General features: G+C 43.8%; 1 protein-coding gene across 1 annotated transcript in view; it reads left to right on the top strand.

The window, feature by feature from the left end:
- Positions 1 to 25,003, top strand: part of LOC138951422 (transient receptor potential cation channel subfamily M member-like 2) — an 88,914-nt gene that overhangs the window by 59,389 nt on the left and 4,522 nt on the right. The window contains exon 5 of the mRNA XM_070323029.1: positions 15,604 to 15,727. Coding sequence (XP_070179130.1) covers positions 15,604 to 15,727 — 124 coding nt within the window. The remainder of the gene's footprint in view (positions 1 to 15,603; positions 15,728 to 25,003) is intronic.

The following is a 25,003-nucleotide window of genomic DNA, read 5'->3' on the forward strand; positions in this document are numbered from 1 at the left end:
CACGACCCTCGTCTCGATTCCCCCCTCGATGTTAAAACATTTAGTCATAACTTGACTAAATGTAACAAGTCGCGTAAGGCGAAAATACAACATTTAGTCAAGTAGCTGTCGAACTCACAGAATGAAACTAAACGCAATGCAACGCAGCAAGACCGTATACTCGTAGCATCGTCAGTCCACCGCTCACGGCAAAGGCAGTGAAATTGACAAGAAGAGCGGGGTAGTAGTTGCGCTGAGAACGATAGCACGCTTTTCTGTACCTCTCTTCGTTTTAACTTTCTGAGCGTGTTTTTAATCCAAACATATCATATCTATATGTTTTTGGAATCAGGAACCGACAAGGAATAAGATGAAAGTGTTTTTAAATTGATTTCGAAAATTTAATTTTGATAATAATTTTTATATATTTAATTTTCAGAGCTTGTTTTTAATCCAAATATAACATATTTATATGTTTTTGGAATCAGCAAATGATGGAGAATAAGATGAACGTAAATGTGGATCGTTTTATAAAAGAAATTATTTTTTTTACAATTTTCAGATTTTTAATGACCAAAGTCATCAATCAATTTTTAAGCCACCACGCTGAAATGCAATACCAAAGTCCGGGCTTCGTCGAATAATACTTGACGAAAATTTCAACCAATTTGGTTGAAAAATGAGGGCGTGACAGTGCCGCCTCAACTTTCACGAAAAGCCGGATATGACGTCATCAAAGACATTTATCCAAAAAATGAAAAAAACGTATGGGGATATCATACCCAGGAACTTTCATGTCAAATTTCATAAAGATCGGTCCAGTAGTTTGGTCTGAATCGCTCTACACGCACGCACACACACACACACACACACACACACACACACATACACCACGACTCTCGTCTCGATTCCCCCCTCGATGTTAAAACATTTAGTCATAGCTTGACTAAATGTGAAAACGACAACAGACGACCAAAAACCAACATTAATGCTTGATTCGTATGATACTGTAAGACAGTGGCACTGATTATTTCTAGAATCTAAGTCCTTTTACATTCAGTGAAGTTTTGACTGAATCAGTGAACTGAATGTGTTTACACAGAGTGACACTGACAGACATGTATATGTCACGGTAGAACCAGCGATCTGGTAGGATCGGCTATCGTACCGGTACAATTGCCGATCGGACTTTGTCCCGGTACAACTGCCGATCAATGTTTTTACAATGAAAATCGGGTGTTCTACCAAAATAAGCTGGTAGAAACTCGGATCGGCAGTTGTACCGGGACAAAGTCCGATCGACAATTGTACCGGTACGATAGCCGATCCTAACAGTACAACTGCCGATCGGACTTTGTCCCGGTACAACTGTCGATCAATGTTTCATTTGTACCGGTACGATAGTCGATTCTACCAGATCGCTGGTTCTACCGTCACATATGAGAAGTGGAACTATTATGATGGTATTATGGATATGAAACTTGAGTAAGCATACAAAATTAGAAAGATGAGTTATTTTGACCAAGTGGTACTTAGAGGGGCATTCAGTCAATTTCACCATTTGCAACAAAATATAAATCCTTTATTATCCCAATATAAAAGCATTCCCATTATCATTTCAAATTAAAATCCATAACCTATGATGACGTATTCGTGCAAGTGGTCGATTGTGGATGACACTTCGTTGAACAAGGAAGGCCTGCTCGCTTGCATTCGCATTTCCTGTTGTGACACTTTCCTCTGCATGAGCAAGCTGAACTTCCCTTTGCTGTCCAGTGTGTGACAATTCGTGATGCTTTGATGACGCTTATTTCGCTCAGTGATTCAACATCGACGTTTTGAAGCTGGCTGAAGTGGACATTTCGCAAATCCACCATATCGACCGCTTTGAATTTGTTCTTCAGAAGACCTCCGTTTGTGTACACCTTGTAGAAAGTTTCAGAGCCACGTTGTTCCACACTCAAAATTTTGCATAGCAAAAGCCGGGCACCGGTGTTTGTGCGATCTACTTCATGAATTCGAATGCCAACAGTGTCACCAACGTTGAAACTCTTTTCTAAGTGAGCCTCCTTTGCATCGAAGTTTACTTGTTGTTTGTTAGCAGCCTTCAAATAGTTACATGTTGCAATCTTCCTCACTTTGGCATGGGGTGTGTCATCGCTCTCCGTTGGCAAAATGTTTTCCTTTTCCCAGAGTGTGAACGCTTCTTCTGAAAGTGGCTCCTCAAAAGGGTTGTTGACAAGTGGAGTGAAAGCAGGCTTTGCAACATGAATGAGCTGAATGACGCTTTGCTTTGTTCTATCAACTCTCTGTCCATGAACTGTGTTGTGGCCAAAGATTTCTATACCTCGAGCGACAACGCGTTCTTCGTGGAGAAGATTGAACTCTTTTCCCCGTTTTCTTCTGAGAGACTTGTCATGATCTTTCGTATCATTTTCACTTGTCGTCGTGCTGCGAACATCTGTTACAGACAATGCCTCTTCGGCATTTTCTGACGTTTCCAGCGTTTCTTCAAGAACAACACCCTGTTGAACATCTTCCCAGATCTCTGAACCTGGAGGAAGGAATATGACCGGTGCTTCATCAGTTACATCACTTGTTGTAGCTCGTACATCAGCCGTTGACGTTTCTGGCGTGTTTAAAAGAAAGAGAGAGACAGAGAGAGAGAGAGAGAGAGAGAGAGAGAGAGGGAGAGAGAGAGAGAGACACACACACACACACACACACACACACACACACACACACACACACACACACACACACACACACAGAGACTAACCGTTTAATGGTGTCGTAGAGGTCTGTTTGCAGACCACTGGACGAGAATTCCTCAAGCAGTACAACACGCTCTGGCTGCCGATTTTATGGAGTTTAAAAGTCTTATGGCACCATGCTTTGGAAATGGCCACCAAGTTCACAGAGCTCACCCTTCTCCAAACTAAGAGCTGAGAGAATGTTCTGGTACTTTGCTTGGTCAATACTAAATGTAAGGCGGTTCTTTTCAGATAACCGCGCAACATAGTCGTCATACAGTTCGTAAAACTTCCTCTTCTGTTCCTCTTCCATCGTTGTCATTTGCAGAAGTGAAAAGTCAAGTATGCGCTTCCTTTTGACAGTGACAAGACATTTTAGCTCGTCGTGAACTATTCTCATACGCTGAACGGCTGAACATTTGTTGAAACATTGATCGACAGTTGTACCGGGACAAAGTCCGATCGGCAGTTCTACTGGTAGGATCGGCTATCATACCGGTACAATTGCCGATCGGACTTTGTCCCGGTACAACTGTCGATCAATGTTTTTACAATGAAAATCGGGTGTTCTACCAAAATAAGCTGGTAGAAACTCGGATCGGCAGTTGTACCGGGACAAAGTCCGATCGGCAATTGTACCGGTACGATAGCCGATCCTACCAGATAAGTTGATGTGTATGCATGTATTGTATATGTATTGTATGGGGAGATTTATATAGCGCTTAACGTTCTCTAAGCGCTTTACATATTAATTTCTGCCGTGTGAGATGGAATTGTTTACACAATATATCACGCATTCACATGTATGCATGTGTGTAGAGCACAGAGGGAAAAAAAAGGAAAATAATAATGGAACTTGACACACAGTTTCATTGAGAATGAGATATTCTGACAGTGAGTGGGTGACAGTGTTTACTGCAAGTGCAATACATTTTATTTTATTAAAGATACACACTGAAAGTCATGCGCTTCTAGTATTAGTAATGATTCTAATACCGGAGGAACTGATCATCATACTGGTGAAATAAGGCTAAGAGCTTCGAGCAGTTCTGTGGTTTGGTCAGTAGGTGTTTATTATTTTATTATTATCCCTGAACATGAATTATAAAAAAAAACGAAAACACTCTCTCAGTCTTGCTCACAGTCACACACACACACCTCCATATGAGTTATTCTTACCAGAACTTGAGAATGAGAGGGAGGGGGAGGAAAAACACACTGTACGTCATAACACTGACAGTTGTACATAATAAAACCTCTTAGTCTTACTTGATTTCTCGCTGGCAGTGGCATCAAATATTTTACTTCTGACAGCCTCAAGATCATGCAGCAATCCGTTAGCTTTTTCAGCTGAGAGGAGACCTTGACGTTGAACATACTCTAGCTCTCTTCTGATTGATGCCAACCTGCAATAGAATAATTGGGAACATCACTTTCAAAATGGTAAGTACTAGCAGAGCAGTAAAACCATTGATTGCTTTTCAAACAAACACACTGTTCGTAACCAGCCAGCCTGGGTAAGTCAGCAATTTGATTCTTAAATCAGCCTCCAGCCTGCTTGCAAATATATTCCGAGAAGGTTATCTATTTCTGATTCTAGCATTAAAACATCTGACCAGCACTAGCTTTGATTTTCATTCGCTGTCTTGGAATTGGAAGCTGGATTCAATCTTTAAAAAAAAAGAAATTTTAAAATAGTAGGATCATGCACCTCGAATTGGGTCGAAAAAACGTTGCAAAAACGTGGCAGTGGTACAGTGGAACCCCCCTTTTAAGACCTTGCTTTTTGAGATTTTCTGTTCATAGCATCTGTAAATTTACCCCCATTTTAAGATTCCCTCCCCTTTAAGACCTAATTTTCTCAGATTTATGAAGGTCTTAAAAGGGGGGTTCCACTGTAATCTTCTTATAATTAATGAGGAAATCCTTGTACAGGGTGTTAGTTCAGTGAACGATACCTTGCGCCTGTGGACTGACACTGACAGTGACTCGAGTGAGTCGATGTGACACATGTTGCAACACATACTACCATAGAACCACTCTAAGGCCAAAACAAATAGGTCTGTTTACGGTAACATAGGCCAAAAAAATAGGGTCGGTAGGTCGGGATTTTTTTTCTCCCAAAAAACATATTTGTACGTTATTTTGCAAAAAAACAACAGATTTTTTTTTTCCCCAAATGCCAAAAAAAAAGTCTAGGGTCGCGCGAAAAAAATAGGGTCGGTCGGGTTACCGTAAACAGACTATTTTTTTGGGGGGGCCTAAGTTATAAAACGAAACATGGAAACTTACCTCTGGTTAATATGCAAAGGTTCGCCCGTCCCAATTCTCTCGCATTAGCAAACATAATTGGAGATTCCCTTGATCCGCCATTTTGTAACTAAAAACCGAAACGCTCTTGGTCTGACAAACCACGCTCAACGTCCAAAATAAGGAGGAAAAAAAAAGAGCCCAAAACATTTTGTTGGTCAAAAACACTGTTTATGCCCCACAAATATTTGTCCTTATTTTTTATGAAGCTTAATTTGTGCCCCTTATTTTACGCTCCACAAATACAGTTTGTGGCCCACACAAACAAAATGTGCCCCACAATAATAAGCCCAACAAATTGTGAGGCACATTTGCAGTTTGTGGGCCACACATTTATGCCCTTATTTTGTTGGATTAATGACATTGAATTCCAGGGATACTCGCTGCACGCACACAGCTCGTAATGCCTGCACTCACTGCAACACTTCTCCTCACTACAGGCGACGACAGAGATACGGAACGTTCATTGCAACTCCGTTCATTGTTACCGAAATCACCACGAGTCTGTTTTTCGATAGTTCCAGCACGCGTCGTGTTTTCCTGTTTCCCTTCGCCAACTCCATACGACACATTCGCCCCGCAAGAAGAAACAATGCAGAACAGCTCTCCGACAATCTTTCTTCACGAACAGAATCATAGACACATGGAACTCCTTGGACAAGAATGTGGTAGAAGCGCCGACAATGAACAGTTTCAAAAATCGCTTGGACAATGCACTGAAAGATTATATGTATAGCCCAAATGTCAGTATGCCTCTCACTACACCAGCCAAGAAAAAGTTGATAGAATAGGCCACGGTCAAAAGATCGTGTAGGTTACCTAGCCCAAAGTTAGGCTAGGATAGCAACTGATCAAAAGATCAGACAAAGGCTTAACAGCCTAAGTACCAGTCTGATAACATAACATAACATAACATAACAACATAACATGACATTAGCCAATCCGCGCTTGGTTCACCTGAGGGCGCTGACCAATCAGGGCCATTGTTGTCATGTGTAGCTGCTGACAATCGGCCATGTGTAGCACAAAGCAACTCGACTGGCACATCACGTCTACCTTTCAGCGACAGCCCCGGGCGATCCTAGGATTCTTCAGGAAGAAAATCCCCGAGACCCAAATCAGCCATATCAACACTGTCGAATCCAATCCTGAAGAGATCGTCGGGTGATTCGATGACGATCGGCCTCTCGTCGTTGTTTCGTACACCGGGGGGTCTTTTGCTAACACATAGCAGGCGCCCCTCCACCGTCCGTGTCGCCCGGCCTTCTTGATGAGATTTAGTAGTTTGGAGCGCAGGGGGGTTAGGTCCTCATTTACGTATGTTTTCGCATACTGTTCTTTTTTCTCATCAGTTCGTTCCTCTTTTTTCCTGGAAACAAACCTGTCTCTTCTCTCCCCGCTTTCCGACCCTATGCACAGCAGCAAAGTCCTTGGGGGTCACTTCTACACCTGCATCCTTACACACAGTAATGATCTTCCTTTCCAGGTCCTCTGGTTTTTCCCCTGAACCTTCCTCCACACCGACAAACCTCACGTTCTCCCTGCGTGTGTATTGTTCGAGTCTGTCATTCTCATATTTCTGCTGTAGTAGTTTACATCGAAATCTCTCACTATCTCCGCTCCCCACATTTCTCCTTCTCTCGGTATCCTCGGTAGCAAACTTGTCCAAATGCCCCTTCACAACCTGCCCTACCGCCAAGGCAACACTGGCGACAATAGCAGGTATGATGTGTTTGACGACCGACGTTGTATTCTTCAGAGCCTCGTTCACTCGTGTCAATATGGTCTCGTGAATCTCCGACACATCGATATCAGTACTACAGTCGACTCCGGTTAATCGGCCACTTTTGGAACTGACTGAATTATGGCCGATTATCCGAAGTGGCCGATTATCCGAACATCGCATCGGGAAGTTCCTCAGAAGAAAAATGTTGGATGTTGGAAGTTACTTATGGTAGCGGAAAGCGGAAGTTTCGTGCATTGGCATACGTGCTCTACATGTCTCCAAAGAATGTGTCCACTGTCGTCTGCTTCTGTTTGGCACTGGCACGTTTCCTCACTGCAGCACAGACAACGTCCAGGCAATGCAGTTCTTCTTCCCCAAAGGCATTTTCCAGGGCATATTGAACCAATCAGCCAATGCCTCGTCCACTTCATCGTCTTTTCCTCCTCTTTTCCTTTTCTTTGAGACAGACAAGCGTCCACCTACAGCTTCACCCCTGAGATGATCCTCGTCGTTAATCCATCGACAAAGGGTTTTTCTTAGGACCCCTAACTGATTTGCAAGCTGCAATTGTGATGTGTTTAGGCGGATATCCTTTCACTTTGTCCAAGAATTCAAGTTTTTCCAAGACGCTGTAGTTTTTCCTTTTCGTCGCCATGGTTTGTGCGGGGACACCCCGAAGCGTCCCGGTACCAAAGCGTCCCGGTACCGAAGCGTCCCGGTACCAAAGCGTCCCGGTACCGAAGCGTCCCGGTACCAAAGCGTCCCGGTACCGAAGCGTCCCACTATAACGCGTCACACGACTTAGACTTTTTTTTTTTTTTTTAAACCTTGACCAAGGGCGGATCAATTCACTTTGGAGGGGGGGGGGTTTACAAAATGACTGCGAAGATACAAGTTGACGGCGCCGAAGGCGCCTAAGCCTCTAGAGGGGTTCCGGGGGTATGCCCCCCCGGATTTTTTGTATCCAAAGAAGCAAAATAGAGCTATCTGGTGCATCCTGAGCCAATAAATTACCTCTTTTTTTGGGGGGTGGGGGGGGGGGTTACGTAACCCGTGTAACCCCCCCCCCAGATCCGCCCTTGTTGACCTTGATTTGACCTTGACTTGACTAACCATATTTATTTGTTTTTAATTTAATCTTGACCTTGATTTGACCTTGACTTCACTGATTTTTTTAATTTTGCACAGACCTTGATTTGCTTTCGGTAAAAAAAAATCACTTTTTGTCCAACTTTTCCCCAACTTTACTTTAGATCTGTACTCACAACACACCAATTTGGAAATACTGTACCCGTGTGGACAAGTTCGGGGGGAAAGTCCGTAGGCTTCCGTTCACAAGACTGGGGGATATGTCTGTTACCACACACGCTTTCTGGCTTCACTAAGCGTGAGCGTCGGAAAAAGTCTTTTCAGTTCTGCCTCCGACTTTTAAATTGTATCATTTGGGTTAATTTGGGTTCCTTTGGGTAATAAAAAACGCTCGCGCTGGACCCGAGTACTCTTCAGACTGGCTCGCTCCCCCAGTATGAAAGATTTTGTCTTGTGCACGTTTAAGTCCAATTGATTGCTCTGTGTGAATTACAGGCATTCCCTTTGCTTTATAAATACATTGGCATGCGAGCCGAGGATGTGCGTGGTGACTGGTACCGGGACGCTTCGGCACCGGGACGCTTCGGTACCGGGACGCTTCGTGCCCTACTGCGCGGGAGCTTCCCGAAGCGTCCCGGTACCAAAGCGTCCCGGTACCCCTGTGACGCGTTATAGTGGGACGCTTCGGTACCGGGACGCTTCGGCACCGGGACGCTTCGGTACCGGGACGCTTCGGTACCGGGACGCTTCGGTACCGGGACGCTTCGTGATGTACCCGTTTGTGCAAAGAGGCTTTCGGCACAAGAAAGTCAGTGTTTGACTGTCAGTTGTTTCGATCACAGTGTGTAAACTCAGTAAACTCACTGGCAGACCTTTGTGCTGTCATGTGAGTAAAGATCATGGAACCACTCACAAAAACGTGAAAAGTGTGAGGTGGCCGTTTAGCCGATGTGCAAAGTTTTCGTGGTGGCCGATTATCCGAACATTTTAACACATAGCTATGAAGAAAAGATTCGGTCCGAGGATGGCCGATTAACCGGAATTGGCTGTATTTGCCTTTTCAGTCTCCATACCTGTTACACGACACTTGAGATTGCCACAAGTTCTCAAACGTCGTATAGTTGTGTTCTTTTATTCTACGTCGCCCGTCTTCGCAGCAACAGAAAACAACTCGTCAAATTGAGTTCGAGGATTTATTCAGCATTCAATACATACAACTGCACAACGTAGCAGAACTCAAATAGAAGCTTTTTTTAACATTCAAATCGCGCTGGCATATATAGTAAATACTCAATCTCGAGAATATTCCAGACCGAACACGATACAACTACATTATACGAGCCGTGCATGGACTAGAACAGTGACGCTCTCTGTGACGCACATCAAAAGCGCCGACGCACTTAATCCGAACGAACGCCACGAACTCACACTACAAACAGCGTGATAAACAACTTGTTTTGACAGGACTAGAAAGTTCACCTGCATTCTCGTCCAAGCATAAATATTGTGTTTACAAAATATAATATCGGTACTTTCCCACAAAGTACAAATAAGTCAACTACATGCAACACACAAAACTGAACCAAAGCTCAGCAACGGTAGCGTTTCCTAACATTACCCCCAACACCAGAAGAAATTTACCTAATTTCTTTCATTCATTGAAACGCTACCTGTACACATGTTATGTATACATAACAGATTGAAATCCAGGTATGTACATTAGTCTGTTGGAGAATGAACACAGTTTTAATCACATACTCGGCTGAGAAAATCTGCTCCAACATTGTCTGAACCTTTGATCGATTCCACTCGCATATCAAAGTTCTGCAAGTACATCACCCACCTCATGATACGATTATTCACAAACTTTGCAGAGTTCAGGTAGGTGAGGGGTTTGTGATCAGTCTGAAGCACGAATTTCACCCCTTGGAGGTAGAGTTCAAATTTCTTGATTCCCCACACGATGGCTAAACACTCTTTCTCCATGGTCGAGTAGTTCTTCTCGGCTCCTGACAGCTTCTTGCTGGCATAGCTGACCGGAAACGATTTACCTCCATGCTCTTGCATCAGCATGGCGCCGATCCCTTCGTCCGATGCGTCTGTACGCAAGATGAACTCTTTGGCAGTATCAGGAAGGCGTAGCACCGGGTCTCGTGACATCAGGTCGCGCACGGTCTGGTATGCCTTCTCCTGAGCTGGCCCCCAGAGTATTCGGTTGGGGCATCCTTTTCGGGTCATGTCCGACAAAGGCGCCGTTATGGCAGCGAAGTTTGGAATGAACTCTCTGTAGTACCCAGCCAATCCAAGGAAGGATCGCACCTGCTTCTTGGTTTCAGGACGTGGCGCATTGAGGATCTTGGTGACGTTTTCCAACAAAAGCCCCTTTTGACCTTCCTTCAGTGAATGACCTATGAAGTCAACGTTGTCGGTCCCCAAAATGCACTTGCTGGGTCTCACGGTCAGATTGGCTTTTGTCAGGCGGGAAAACAGTTCCCTCAAAGTCTCCAGATGCTCCGCAAAGGTCTCCGTGTGGACTAGCAGATCATCCCAGTAGTACACAACATTCTTCATTCCTTTGAGCATTTTTCGCATTCCCCTCTTCAGGGTAGCACCACTGTTCACCATGCCAAAAGGCATCCGCAGGCACTCATACGTTCCGTCTGGAGTTGCAAAGGCGGTCTTTGGTATGTCCTCTTCGCGCACAGGAATCTGCCAATATCCCTTGCTGAGATCGATCTTTGAGAAGATCTTACTGCCAGTCAACCGTCGGAACAGATCAGCCGCTGTCGGCATTGGTTCAGGGTCAAACACGGTGATCTTATTCACTTTCCTGAAGTCAATGCATACCCTGTTTGTACCGTCTTTCTTCTTGACAACAACAACGGGAGATGAGTAAGGGGATGATGACTCACGGATGACCCCCATCTTCAACATGCTGTCGATGTCCTTCTTCAAGGATTCCCGAGCCTGAAACGGGATAGGGTATGGTTTTGAGCGAACAGGAACGTCAGATGTGAGGTGGACTTCATGTTCGACCAAGGACGTAGAGCCTGGAACATCAGAGAACCTATGGGTGAAGTCGCCCATAAAATCATGCAGCTCCTTCTGCTGATCTTCTGTCAGGTCAGGTCCTAGCTTGACGTCATCCACTCCCTCTTTCTTGTGGAGGTCTCCCAACTCCAGTAGTTCCTCGCCGTCGAACTCGTCTAGTTCGGCTGGTTCTTCCACACTTGCTGCGACCTGTACTACTTCCGGAGGTCTGTCCACATACAGTTTCAGGAGGTTAGCGTGGTAGATCTTGGACTTCTTGCCGACATTCACCTTGTAGTCGTTGATCCCTACCACGGCCTCAACCTCGTATGGGCCTTTCCACTGCATCAGTAGTTTGTTGTGATCAGTGGGAAGCAGTATCAGCACTTTGTTACCTGGTGTAAACTTCCTGTTTACGGCTTTGCGGTCGTAGTAGTGCTTTCCGCTATCCTGAGACTTTCTCAAGTTTTCTCTCGCAATCTCGAGAGTCTCCTCCAGTTTCTCTCGCAACTCGAACACGTACTGGTAACTGTTCTTCACTTCAGGTGTGTCCACATCTTTCGTCCACATTTCCTTTAGTATCTGCATCGGGCCTCTCACGGTCCGCCCGTACATCAGCTCGAACGGGGAGAATCCAGTGGACTCTTGTGGCACCTCCCTGTATGCAAATAGCAAGGCATTGATGTAGCGATGCCACTGCCTTGGCTGCTCACTGCATAGTTTCTTCAGCGTGGACTTCAGCGTCGCATTGAATTTTTCGACCAGCCCATTGCACATCGGGTGATAGGGTGTCGTAGTCAAGTGACGAATGCTCAGCAGCCTGTTGACCTCTTCCATGCATTCAGAGACAAACTGTGTCCCCAGGTCTGTGAGGATCTCTTCAGGAACCCCAATTCTGCTGAAAATGTCCACAAGTGCCTCGGCAACAGTCTCGGTGTCAATTTTCTTCAGAGGCACGGCTTCTGGGTACCTGGTTGCATAGTCTACCAGGGTCAGTACCCAACGATGACCCTCTTCACTTGGCGGTTTGATCTCGCCGATGAGGTCAATGGCCACCCTCTTGAAAGGTCGGTCGATCAAAGGCATCTTCTGCAACGGTACTTTCGGGACCCTTCCTCGAGGTATGGTTTTCTGGCAAATATCGCACGATCGGCAGAATCGAGTCACATCTGCATGCAGTCCTGGCCAGTAAAACGCAGCCTGGATTCTGTCCGATGTCTTCTTGACCCCCAGGTGACCTCCCACAATAGAGTCGTGGGCCACCTCCATCACCTGGCGCCTAAGTGGTTGAGGCACCAGAACTTGACGTAATGGCTTCCCACCGTTGACTCTCGGGTGCTGGAACACTCTGTACAGGATCTTGGCCTTTACTTCAAAGTGCACAGTGCCTTCGCCCTTAGTCATCTCCTTGACAGGACGACTCCTGTACTTTGTTAAGGTCGAATCATCTTCCTGTAGCTGAATCAGCCGATCCCTGTCCACGACAGCAGTTGCAGAACTGTTGGTGACCCTAAGCGGCGTAGTCGTTTTGTTCTTCTTTGCCTGGGCTCTGGTCGTCACAGCGCTTACAACCTGCGGCTGGTCGCGGCGATGCACAGTGGCTCTGTCATCTCGTAAAAGTTCGCTAATATCTTCCTTCGCGAATGGCAGTGGGTCTTCCTCCTCAGCAGCAGGCTGAGCTGAGCCCACTCTCCATTCAAAATCAGGGTCATCAGGACGTCTCGCACCCTCAATATTCCCAATTAGTAGATCGTACAAGGGCTTCTTCAGGCAGACGGCCTCAACTTCTCCGGTGAAGTATGGAGTATCGATCTGGATTTTTACCACTGGTGCCTTCACGCATTTGCTGTCAGCCATGAGCGTCCACTTGAAGTCACCAGTGAACTTCTCTGTTGGCACCAGATCCTCTTTGACGATGACCCCATTGCAGCCCGAATCTCTGAGAACAGTCACTTCCTGCTTCTCAACAAATCCCTTCGACACGGGCATGTTCGACACTGACACAGCTGCGCTGGCGACGACAGAGATTGACTTGCCATTGGCGAGTAGAAGCTGGCCATCAGATATACATCCTTCCACGTCCGATGGTGTAGCCACTTGCTCGGCAGCCCTTGGAAGTATGACGCTGCTCGCACATACTTGTTGGTTCGAGCCACTCGTTTGCCTCTTGTTGTCGTAATATCTCCGTCGATGTTCTTGCGCTTTGTCATTGACATGTCCGTTATTTTTCTTTTGGGGACAGTTGGCGACTCGGTGGCCCTTGGCATTGCAAAGGAAACACGTTATGTTCTGCCCTTCATTGGATGATGGTGCGGACTCAGTTTGTCCCTTGGCAGGTTGGTTTGCCTGGTTCCCGCTCTTCTGGAAAGGTTTCGATGACTTTGACGTCCCCAGGGTCCTTCCATGAGCAATGAGATAACGCTCAGCAGCATCAGTAATGTCCTTCAAACCCCGCAGTTTTTGCTCTTCCAAGCGGGTCGCCAGGTCCTTCGGGCAGGCATTAAGGAACTGCTCCTTCACGATCAAGTCCCGCAGACTCTCGTATGACTGCTCTTCACCTGATAACTCCACCCACTTCTGCAGGTATGACGACAGGCGCTCCACAAACTGGCTCGGTGTCTCTCCAGACAATGGCTGGCATTCGCGGAAGCGTTGACGGTAGCCCCTTTCAGTGAAGTTGTAGCAACGCAACAGAGCTTCCTTCAGCACATCATAGTCTCTGGCGTCATCATTTGAGAGTCTAGTGTAGACCTCAAGTGCTGCCCCAGTCAAATGTGCGCTGAGTTGAATCGCCCAGTCGTCGCGCTGCCATCTAGCACTCTCAGCGAACCTCTCGAATCTTGCAAGGTAGCAGTCGATCTGGTCCTTCCCGTCAGCGAATGCTGGAAGTTTCGGTGCCCTGTGTAACATTTGCTGCTGGTTATCTCTTTGGCGTGGTGCCTCGTGCTCATTTTGAACACGCACCATTTCTGTCTGAAGCTCTAAACGTTTCGTCTCCATTTCTATTTGGAGCTCTAAGCGTTTCAGCTCAATTTGCCTTTCTTCACGCTGTGCTTCTCTTTCTCTTTCTTTTTCTTCACGCTGCGCTTGTCTTTCTTCACGCTGCGCTTGTCTTTCTTCACGCTGCGCCAGCAGTCGTGTCTGGGACTCGACGAACTCCGTCAACTGCTTGCCTTTTAGTCCCAGTTCAACTCCTTTTTCCCAGAACTCAGCCATTCTGGTCTTTTCCGGTGCGTTCGTCTGTATTCTTTCACAGCCCCGAACGTAGACGAATGTAGTCTTCTAAAAGAACACAGTCTCTACTGCACCTCCGATGCTTCTCTCGTCGCTGTTCACCTTCGTAGACGCAGGCTGCCACCCTCCTCGTCTAACGTGACGGCGCACTCTGCTCACGATACGTACACGACGTACCCCAGTCGTATTTCGTAGTATTAATGCACTAGCTCCGCGACGAAGTCCGTCTCGTCCAAACGGCAGCTAACCTCTGTAATCCCGATACACTCCGGCGTCGCTCACCGTACCGAGCTGCGGCGATTACCAAACTCTTCACCAGTCACACCGAATCCACGGTTCCGTAGTCTCAATACTGATCCCTCAGGATACACCCGATTGATGGCTACCTCCTGTGACTGTCTTGACACTGGTCCTTGTTGCTGGAAAACCCTTGGCGTTAAACGTAGATCCTTGGCTTGGCCCCCAATTGTTACACGACACTTGAGATTGCCACAAGTTCTCAAACGTCGTATAGTTGTGTTCTTTTATTCTACGTCGCCCGTCTTCGCAGCAACAGAAAACAACTCGTCAAATTGAGTTCGAGGATTTATTCAGCATTCAATACATACAACTGCACAACGTAGCAGAACTCAAATAGAAGCTTTTTTTAACATTCAAATCGCGCTGGCATATATAGTAAATACTCAATCTCGAGAATATTCCAGACCGAACACGATACAACTACATTATACGAGCCGTGCATGGACTAGAACAGTGACGCTCTCTGTGACGCACATCAAAAGCGCCGACGCACTTAATCCGAACGAACGCCACGAACTCACACTACAAACAGCGTGATAAACAACTTGTTTTGACAGGACTAGAAAGTTCACCTGCATTCTCGTCCAAGCATAAATATTGTGTTTACAAAATATAATATCGGTACTTTCCCACAAAGTACAAATAAGTCAACTACATGCAACACACAAAACTGAACCAAAGCTCAGCAACGGTAGCGTTTCCTAACAATACCCCTTTCTGCATGGATTAATGCCTATATTTCCACAGGAGACGATGCCTCACGCACTTTCTTACCCTTCACAGCAGACGAAGGAGAAAACACAAGGATTCGTTTGCTATTCCTTCTCGGCATACCGTCTGTGAAGAGTGAAGGTGATGAGAAAAGGTGAGTGACGTGCACCGCTGCATGGGACGCGGGTGGAAGAAAACTCTGTCTCGCGACCCAGTCTGAATAGCAGGTAATAGCAAGCTGAATGACATATCACGTCACTCCTGTATATCAAGGTCAGTGACATAATGTTGTTTTCGGCCACGGTATTGTGTCAGTGATGTTGTTTTCAAGTGACTGTGTCAATGATGTTTTCAAGTGACTGTGTCAGTGATGTTGTTTTCAAGTGACTGTGTCAGTGATGTTGTTTTCATGTGACTGTGTCAGTAATGTTGTTTTTAGGTACGTGACATTGTCAGTGATGTTGTTTTCAGGTGACTGTGATAAAGACGGTGTGAGCATGTCATCGTACGGACAGTATGTGGTGCCTGTCATGCTCGCTATCTACGTCATCGCTACCCATGTCTTATTGCTCAACCTGCTCATCGCCAGGTTCAAGTGAGTAATAATGACGTCATTGTTTGTACATCATCGCCAGGTTCAAGTGAGTAATAATGATGTCATTGTTTGCACAACATCGCCAGGTTCAATTAAGTAATAATGACGTCATTGTTTGTACATCATCGCCAGGTTCAAGTGAGTAATAATGACGTCATTGTTTGTACAACATCGCCAGGTTCAAGTGAGTAATACTGATGTCATTGTTTGTACATCATCGCTAGGTTAACGTGAGTAATAAGGACGTCGTTCTTTGTACATCATCGCCAGGTTCGAGTTAATGATAATCACATCATTTTGTGTACATCATCACTAGGTTAACATTAGTAATAATGACGTCAATAATGACGTAATAATAACGTACAATATCGCTAGGTTCAAGTGAGTTATAATGACGTCGTTGTTTGTACACCATCGCTTAGTTCAAGTAATTCATAAAGATGTAACTTTTTGTCGTAAATCGTCATCGGTTTTGATCGGCTGCGTCCCCTACTGATGGCTAAATTGAAGTGAATGATGGCGTTGCACTCAATATTACCCAATATTGACGGACTGTGTGATGATATCTTCTGCTATTGGTCTGTTTCGACAGTGATATCAAAATCTCGACCTCCGGTCTCGATTTTGATATCGTCTCGATTTTGATATCACTGTCTCAACAGACCATAGCAGAAGATATCATCACACAGTCAGTCAATGTTAGATATATTGCTAATTCTCTGGACATTTTGTATTTATTGTAAAGAAATTACAAAAGTATTTGTCTCAGTTTTGGCTGTTCCATATCCCTCCCTCTGATTATTATTTCTTTTTGTTCACTCTTTTCTTGTACTTTTCAGTTTTTTAAAATATATTTACTTTCAAAAAGTCTTTAGTCACGTGCTCAACTAAATTCTGGGATAATTACATTTTCATATATATTTGTTTGTTTTTAAATTTAGGTGTTTTTGTTTTTGAAGTGGGGAAGCAATAAAGAGGTCGTCGATATCAAAACTGATATAGACAGAAATGTTGTCGATATCACTTTTGCACTGAGCTCAGTTTTGCACAATTGACCAATGGAAATCCACGTAACATATGAAATAGCAATATATCATTATATAGCTACATAGCTATTCTGATGGACACGTGGGGGAATTCGGGGGCTGTGATTGGATGGTCTCAACATCATCAGTATGAGTTATTTCTAATATGCTGACTGTTAGCAAATGATAACAGACATGTCGAGAAAAAAGATATCAAGCATGAGCCTTTTAGGCGAATGCTGATATCGTTTGTGAGACATGTCTGTTATCATTTGCAAACAGTCAGCATATTAGAAATAACGGTTTTATTACCATTTAATTCGACCAAAAGAAATTTCGAAGCGACCCCGCGAATTAGACAGAACAGCCGCCATCGGAACTGGAACGCTCCTACCTGATTATGCCTGTCAGTCAAAGAATTCTCGTGACCTGGGTCAGCCAATCAGAGTAACACACCTTACGTGATGAATATTCACAGGTCAAATGCGTTTGACACACAACAAACCATGTTGAACATGCGTTTCGGTTGCTTCGCTTTTTCTTGTTGAACAGAGAGCGACATATTTAGAACCGACTCCAGACGGATTGGAAATGACGTAAAGATACATTTGACGTAAAGCGAGTGACCCAATTTCACTTGATTTTCCGAACTTTCATAATCTAGATTTCAAGTGAGCGAGTCCGCATTGCACACTCAGAGGATGGGCGGTGCCTCGCAGTTCCGTAAAGCATCCACCGACAAAACTCGCTTTTCGGTATTTTTTAAATAGAGTATTATCTGACAGCATTTGAAGTGTCATTCTTTACAATAAATCACAATGATATTGCTGATTTAAATTTTTACTTTGTCTTGTTCATTTTTAGCTTGATAAACAAAAAGGGTCCCTGCCTGAACGTTCATTATAGGGGAGACCGGGGCTAGTCCGCCTACTTTTATGCTTTTGGTAGCATAACTGGCGAGTTTGATGAACTAGAAGACTGATTTTTTATTTTACATCAAGACAAATGTGTAGCTGATATCAATGTGCAGACAGTTTTTATGTGCGCATGAACATTTGTTGTACATACTGCTTTAAGTAGACCTACCCTAACGTAGGCGAACTTGCCCCAAGTCGGGGTAAGTCCGCCTACAGGGTGGGGCAAGTCCGCCGCTCTCATCCCATAGTAGTAGGTACAAGACTAGTAGTGGACAAGCTTTATACACACACGCACGCACGCACACACAGTCTGTCAAACAAGCACCCGATCAGTGGGAAAGCTTTTTTAATTCCCTTCAATATTTAGGTTCAAAAATGCCAATGACAAAATACAAAAGAATGTCGAAAGAATGTAACACAAATCGGCGTCAGTCTTTTTTAGACATGAATCTGCAATCTTTACCATCGAGAATAGATGGAGTCACCATCAGAGTCACAGTTATGGCAGATGTAAACTGGACTGTTCCCCACACCTGCACATTCTTCATGGCGAACATGCTCCATGACAAATAGGCGGACTTGCCCCCGCACGGGCAGGCAACTCTAGTGCCAGATAGCGAGCACAACATGGGAAGGAAGAAGCAAAACTTTCGTCAGAACTCGACCTTAATTAACGCACTTTCACTCGACACCAAGACTAAGTATTTGTTCTCAGAGGTAATGCATCAAAACCTAAGTCAACTGCTATGCATTCATGTTACAAAAATAAAAAAAACCACTTTTTGTGATCTGTACTCACGATATATGGGCGCGCAACCTCTAAACTTCTGCAGGATATATCGGGAAGTAGGGACACCATTCTCACATGGTGTGAAAGACTAAAAGGTGGCAAACGTAAGAATAAACAGACAAAGACGGATGTGCCCCGGGGGCGGACTAGCCCCGGTCTCCCCTAACATTTAGAGGGTCACCTAGAATCCGTCGTGATTGGTCAAAAAGCCATATGGGGCACTGAATTGGTAATAACAAAGCATAATGCTACGGAAGTCGGCCATTTTTGCCAATATCCAAAAGCATATTGGCAATAACAAAGACGCATGGTTCCGGTTTACCCATCTGTACCACACGATGTTAACAATCGACACCAGCATACACTGACAACTTAACATTCTTCTCGGGAATGTTTTTCAGCTTCACAAATGTCGATAGCATACCCTTTTCTGCTAACTTCCCGATGAAACAGGACTAAATCAATTATTTTCTGTCCCTAAACACCACTAAAAGCCCAAAGTCGAAAGATGTACAAACAGGGGAGTAAAACGAAACAGCCGTTTTTGTGTGCCTGTGTGAGCATTGATGCCGACTGACACAAACTTTCGCATTCGGCTTTTCTTATCTCGTAACTCTACACTAAATACCCCACTTCCCCTCTGAAGTATTGATGTACAGCCCATGGCACTAACATTCATGTAGTCGTTTATAACTGAGGTTGAAATTTTCAATGAAAAATTCGCTTCATGACGAGACAAGTATAAATGCCATTCACCCAAACTGAAAACTTCGCTGCCGTCTGCTCGCGTTGCCGGTACGGGTTAGCTGTTCTCTTCTCCTCCCCTTGTTGCATCCTAGATCTTCAGTTGTTCCTAGTTTTCCGTTGATGTTGTGTTTTGGTCTTCTTCATAAACTTATAGTCTTGTTCAAAATAAAAAATAAATCAAACTTCTTTTTGTTGCATACGAATGAACTAATAAAACGCTGTTCAACAGCTGTGTTGTCAAATCGAGTTTTTTTTCTCCAAAGTCAGTGTGGCGCCTGCGCAAAACTAATGCGCATAAGAAACGTGCTATCAAAACCTGAGATCAACGCATCGACGCAAAAACTGTCATTTTTGACTCACATGCGAAGCAAAAGTGAGTCTATGTACTCACCCGAGTCGTCCGTCCGTCCGTCCGTCCGTCCGTCCGTCCGTCCGTCCGTCCGTCCGTCCGTCCGTCCGTCCGGAAAACTTTAACGTTGGATATTTCTTGGACACTATTCAGTCTATCAGTACCAAATTTGGCAAGATGGTGTATGATGACAAGGCCCCAAAAAACATACATAGCATCTTGACCTTGCTTCAAGGTCAAGGTCGCAGGGGCCATAAATGTTGTCTAAAAAACAGCTATGTTTCACATTTTCCCCATTTTCTCTGAAGTTTTTGAGATTGAATACCTCACCTATATATGATATATAGGGCAAAGTAAGCCCCATCTTTTGATACCAGTTTGGTTTACCTTGCTTTAAGGTCAAGGTCACAGGAGCTCTTCAAAGTTGGATTGTATACATATTTTGAAGTGACCTTGACCCTGAACTATGGAAGATAACTGTTTCAAACTTAAACATTATGTGGGGCACATGTTATGCTTTCATCATGAGACACATTTGGTCACATATGATCAAGGTCAAGGTCACTTTGACCCTTATGAAATGTGACCAAAATAAGGTAGTGAACCACTAAAAGTGACCATATCTCATGGTAGAAAGAGCCAATAAGCACCATTGTACTTCCTATGTCTTGAATTAACAGCTTTGTGTTGCATGACCTTGGTCAAGGTCACATGTATTTTGGTAGGAAAAATGTGTAAATAAGCAGTTCTTAGTGTATGATGTCATTGCTAGGTTTAGTTATTTGACCTTGACCCTGAAGGTCAAGGTCATGTAAAGGTCAAGGTCAAGCATGTGAGTCGTATGGGCTTTGCCCTTCTTGTGTAATTTTGGAACAACAAATCAAGGTCAGAACAGCTATATAATCGCTATTGTATTTTTAGCGTAGCAATATGGTCCGATATCCTTGGCATTCGATGTCGGTAATCCAACAAAATAAGGGCACAAATTTGTGACCCGGCACAAACTGAAAATGTGCCTCACACATTTTTGGGCTTATTTTTGTGGGGCACATTTTGTTTTTGTGGGCCACAAACTGTATTTGGGGAGCGTAAAATAAGGGGCACAAATTAAGCTTCAAAAAAATAAGGACAAATATTTGTGGGGCTTAAACAGCGTTTTTGCCCCCCAAAAAATTGTGGGCTCTTTTTTGTTCACCATATTTTGGACGTTGAGCGTGGTTTGTCAGACCTATAGCGTTTCGGTGTTTAGTCAAGTTACAAAATGGCAGTCCAAGGCAAGGAGCGAAGGAAAGAATCTCCAATGATGTTTGCTAATGCGAGAGAATTGGGACGGGCGAACCATTGCATATTAACCAGAGGTAAGTTTCCATGTTTCGTTTTATACTTTGCGAGTATGTGTTGCAACATGTGTCACTCCGCTCACTGGCACTAACAACAACATTGGATGTACCTGTACGTGTATGTATGTATCTTTGCCTTACGTCAGGTACGAAGATAGTTGCCCTGTACAGGGATTTCCTCATTAATGTGAAGAAGAAGAAGAAGAAGAGTACCACTGCCACGTTTTTGCAACCTCTTTTTGACCCAATTCGAGATGCATGAGTCATAATATTTTTTAAAAAATTTAAAGATTAAATCCAACTTCCAAGACAGTGAATAAAAAATCAAAACTAGTGCTGGTCAAATTGTTTTAATGCTAGAATTAAAAATAGATAACCTTCTCGGAATATAATTGCAAGCAGGTTGGAGGCTAGTTTAAGAATCAAATTGCTGACTTACCCAGGCTGGCCATGGTTACAGGGCGTTTCTTTGAAAGGCAATCAATGGTTCTACTGCGGTCCGTTCTACTGCTCTGATGATATGATATCTTGTTATGCTGCTGATGTGAGCGGTTTTTCTGGAATGTGATGGAAATTTACTATTATTTGTTTTAAATTGACAGCATGAGCCCTTATCCCACACACATTCCCTATATATAGCGTTGACACCTCACAATTTTGTTGAGAAATGTGATGTGGAGTCATTCAGAAAATTATAACTCTGGGCAAGGGCAGTCAGGGTGTTGATGTGTTACATTGTAACTCTTATACCATGTAAAAAAAATATATATATATAAAAAAAACTGGCCAGATCTGTGATTGTGAGCCAAGGAAAGGACTGACTGTATTTAAAATAATTCAAGTAATGAGTAAATCTTTCATTCTAGCTATTTCATGTTTTACTTTCTTGCATCACAATAGTTCAATGATCATACAAACAGCATAATGCACTTTATGAGTATAGGGTTGCAACAAACTTTAAGATGGGAAAGAGAGAGAAAATAAAGATATTTGTACCATTATGTATACAAAGTACATCATACCAATTACCATGCACAGTATTACTATGCATCTTCAAATGTATGAATAATTAGATCTACAAAGTACTTGTAAATGTAATACCTTAATGTGTAACTTACTCTTCAGGGGTAGTCTGTAATGTAAAGCACCACGCCAAGTCATCCTGATACCTCTCCAGTACATGTATCCATGTTTAAAGGTAAACTGTTGGAACTGGAAGACAGGAGCTGTATGAATGATGCACATCATCTCTGGTTTCTCGGGAGGCCTGAAAAAAACCATAACAATATTTAACATAACTATTAACATGTCTTGAAAATGAAATAAGTACTATTTCAACTTCACTATCAGAGCCAAATCACTCACTAATTCAGTAATTGTTTTGTTTATTCTTTTACAACCATAGTTCATACACTGATACAGCAGCATTTGATTCTGTGCATACAGATTAAAGATCAAGCATTTTCTAAACTTGAGTAACAAAAAAGAACACAACAAGCACACACTCTATGACTCACAGTCACACCCAGGTTACTCAGTAACACACACATGTATATGTCACGGTAGAGACGAAGATCTGGTAGAAACGTCGTTTCTGTCGTTTCTACCGGTAGAAACGACGATCGGAATAAAATGTTTGTGTGTGTGTGTGTGTGTGTGTGTGTGCAATGTAGGTGATTTTGTCAATTATGAACACAGTTCTATCTTACCGGAATGAACTCATTTTTAACGTTGTTTACAGAGCACGTGCATTTGTGGGAAATGTATTGAGAATGTCAGCAAATATTGTTCACCTACTACAACTGCCTTCACTGACCAGACGAAGACAGCAATCACAACATTTTTTTTCCTTCAGAGTGAACACAATTCGTGAAATATCTCTGTTAGTTTGACTTCCGAAAACAGACCTTTAACATTCTTATAGCCGGCTATTTTAATTGTTGAATCTGTCGAGAACCGTCACAGCAAGATCCGAAAACTCGCAACAGATAAGTATCTAAAGTCAGCAAACAGGCAGCTAGTAAACTTCGACTCAAAGATGGCAAAAAAGTCGATTTCTTACAATGAAAACGATACAGTTGGGATACGCATTCATTAGGTGGACAGAACAAACACAGATTGTAAACTTCTCCTTTGCAAAGTCCAGACTGTAGCGAAAAAGACTACTGAAAATGGGTCTGAAATTGTCTACAAGCTTTTCAAAAACAAAGGAAAGCTGAAGAACACCTTTAAACAGGCAGATTTGATCGATCTGAGAAATGTGCAATTTGACACTCTCCTGGACGTCGACATTGAGAGTTTAGAAGACATCAGCGTCATTCAAGCGTCAAGACAAGTCACCAACTGGGCAAAGGGGGCCTCCGTGTGCACGTGCAGGGCAAAATGTAACACCGCTAAATGCAAGTGCAAGCGAGCAGCAGTACCCTGCTCTACAAAATGTCACCCTAAATCCACCCGATCGTGTCTGAACAAAGACAATGACTCTGGTGAGTGAGTGTACCCCTCTTCTGACAATTCTTCTTGTGCACTAAATGCAGTTCCAAACTGTCTAGTGATGAGCAAGCTTTTTTGGGGGGCCGAGGGGGGGGGGGGGGGGGGAGAGAGTTCCCTTGTGTATTATATTTGCTATATGAGGTGACTTTTACCAGCTGTTTTAAAGACTTGTGTATTATTTGTGCTATGTGAGGTGACTTTTACCAGCTGTTTTAAAGACTTGTGTATTATTTGTGCTATGTGAGGTGACTTTTACCAGCTGTTTTAAAGACTTGTGTATTATTTGTGCTATGTGAGGTGACTTTTACCAGCTGTTTTAAAGACTTGTGTATTATTTGTGCTATGTGAGGTGACTTTTACCAGCTGTTTTAAAGACTTGTGTATTATTTGTGCTATGTGAGGTGACTTTTACCAGCGGTTTTAATGACAAGATCAAAGTTTCTCTCGCTTTCAACTCGCAACCATCTGTTTTAAAAACTCTTGTGTATTATTTCTTCGTCTCTACCGGTAGAAACGACGTTTCTACCAGATCTTCGTCTCTACCGTGACATATATATACACAACAGATGAATCTTGCTCAGTTCTACAAAGGCCACGTTTGCAATGGTTATGTCTTGGATTTTAAAAACAATAACTTACCTGCTGGTTGATCCAAACCGATGATTGAAAATCATTGAGAGGAAAATGTCCTGGCTGTAGAGTGTAGTGTACAGTGCGATTCATCGCCAACCTCCCCATTCAAGGCAAACCGTGTCCAAATCAGCAAAATCAGCTGTACCATTCACATCCCGATTAACCTTTGCCGGATGCCGCTTTTGACTACACACGCCCGACGATGCGGGTTTGTCTGAACCCATACATTTGAAAGAGGGTTTTTACCGTTTATTCCTCTAACGACGATGCGGGTTTGTCTGAACCCATACATTTGAAAGAGGGTTTTTACCGTTTATTTCTCTAACGACGGGGTGGGTTCAGGGAAACCCACAGCGCTACTTCAGTGGGTGCATCGAGTTTCTCCCTTCACCAACCTCTTGCAGGGGAGGGAGAGGGGGAGGGAGAGGGGGAGGGAGAGACTGAGAGAGACTGAGAGACTAAGAAAGAGAGAGAGAGAGAAACTAAGAAAGAGAGAGAGAGAGAGAGAGACTAAGAAAGAGAGAGAGAGACTAAGAAAGAGAGAGAGGGAGAGAGACTAAGAAAGAGAGAGAGAGACTAAGAAAGAGAGAGAGAGACTAAGAAAGAGAGAGAGAGAGACTAAGAAAGAGAGAGAGGGAGACTAAGAAAGAGAGAGAGAGAGACTAAGAAAGAGAGAGAGAGACTAAGAAAGAGAGAGAGAGAGACTAAGAAAGATAGAGAGAGACAAATAAAGATAGAGAGAGAGAGAGACTAAGAAAGAGAGAGAGAGACTAAGAAAGAGAGAGACTAAGAAAGAGAGAGACTAAGAAAGAGAGAGAGAGAGACTAAGAAAGAGAGAGAGACTAAGAAAGAGAGAGAGAGATTAAGAAAGAGAGAGAGACTAAGAGAGAGAGAGAGACTAAGAAAGAGAGAGAGAGAGACTAAGAAAGAGAGAGAGAGAGACTAAGAAAGAGAGAGAGAGAGAGACTAAGAAAGAGAGAGA

The sequence above is a fragment of the Littorina saxatilis genome, linkage group LG16, assembly GCF_037325665.1.
Source record: "Littorina saxatilis isolate snail1 linkage group LG16, US_GU_Lsax_2.0, whole genome shotgun sequence".
In the NCBI taxonomy this organism is placed as follows: domain Eukaryota; kingdom Metazoa; phylum Mollusca; class Gastropoda; order Littorinimorpha; family Littorinidae; genus Littorina; species Littorina saxatilis.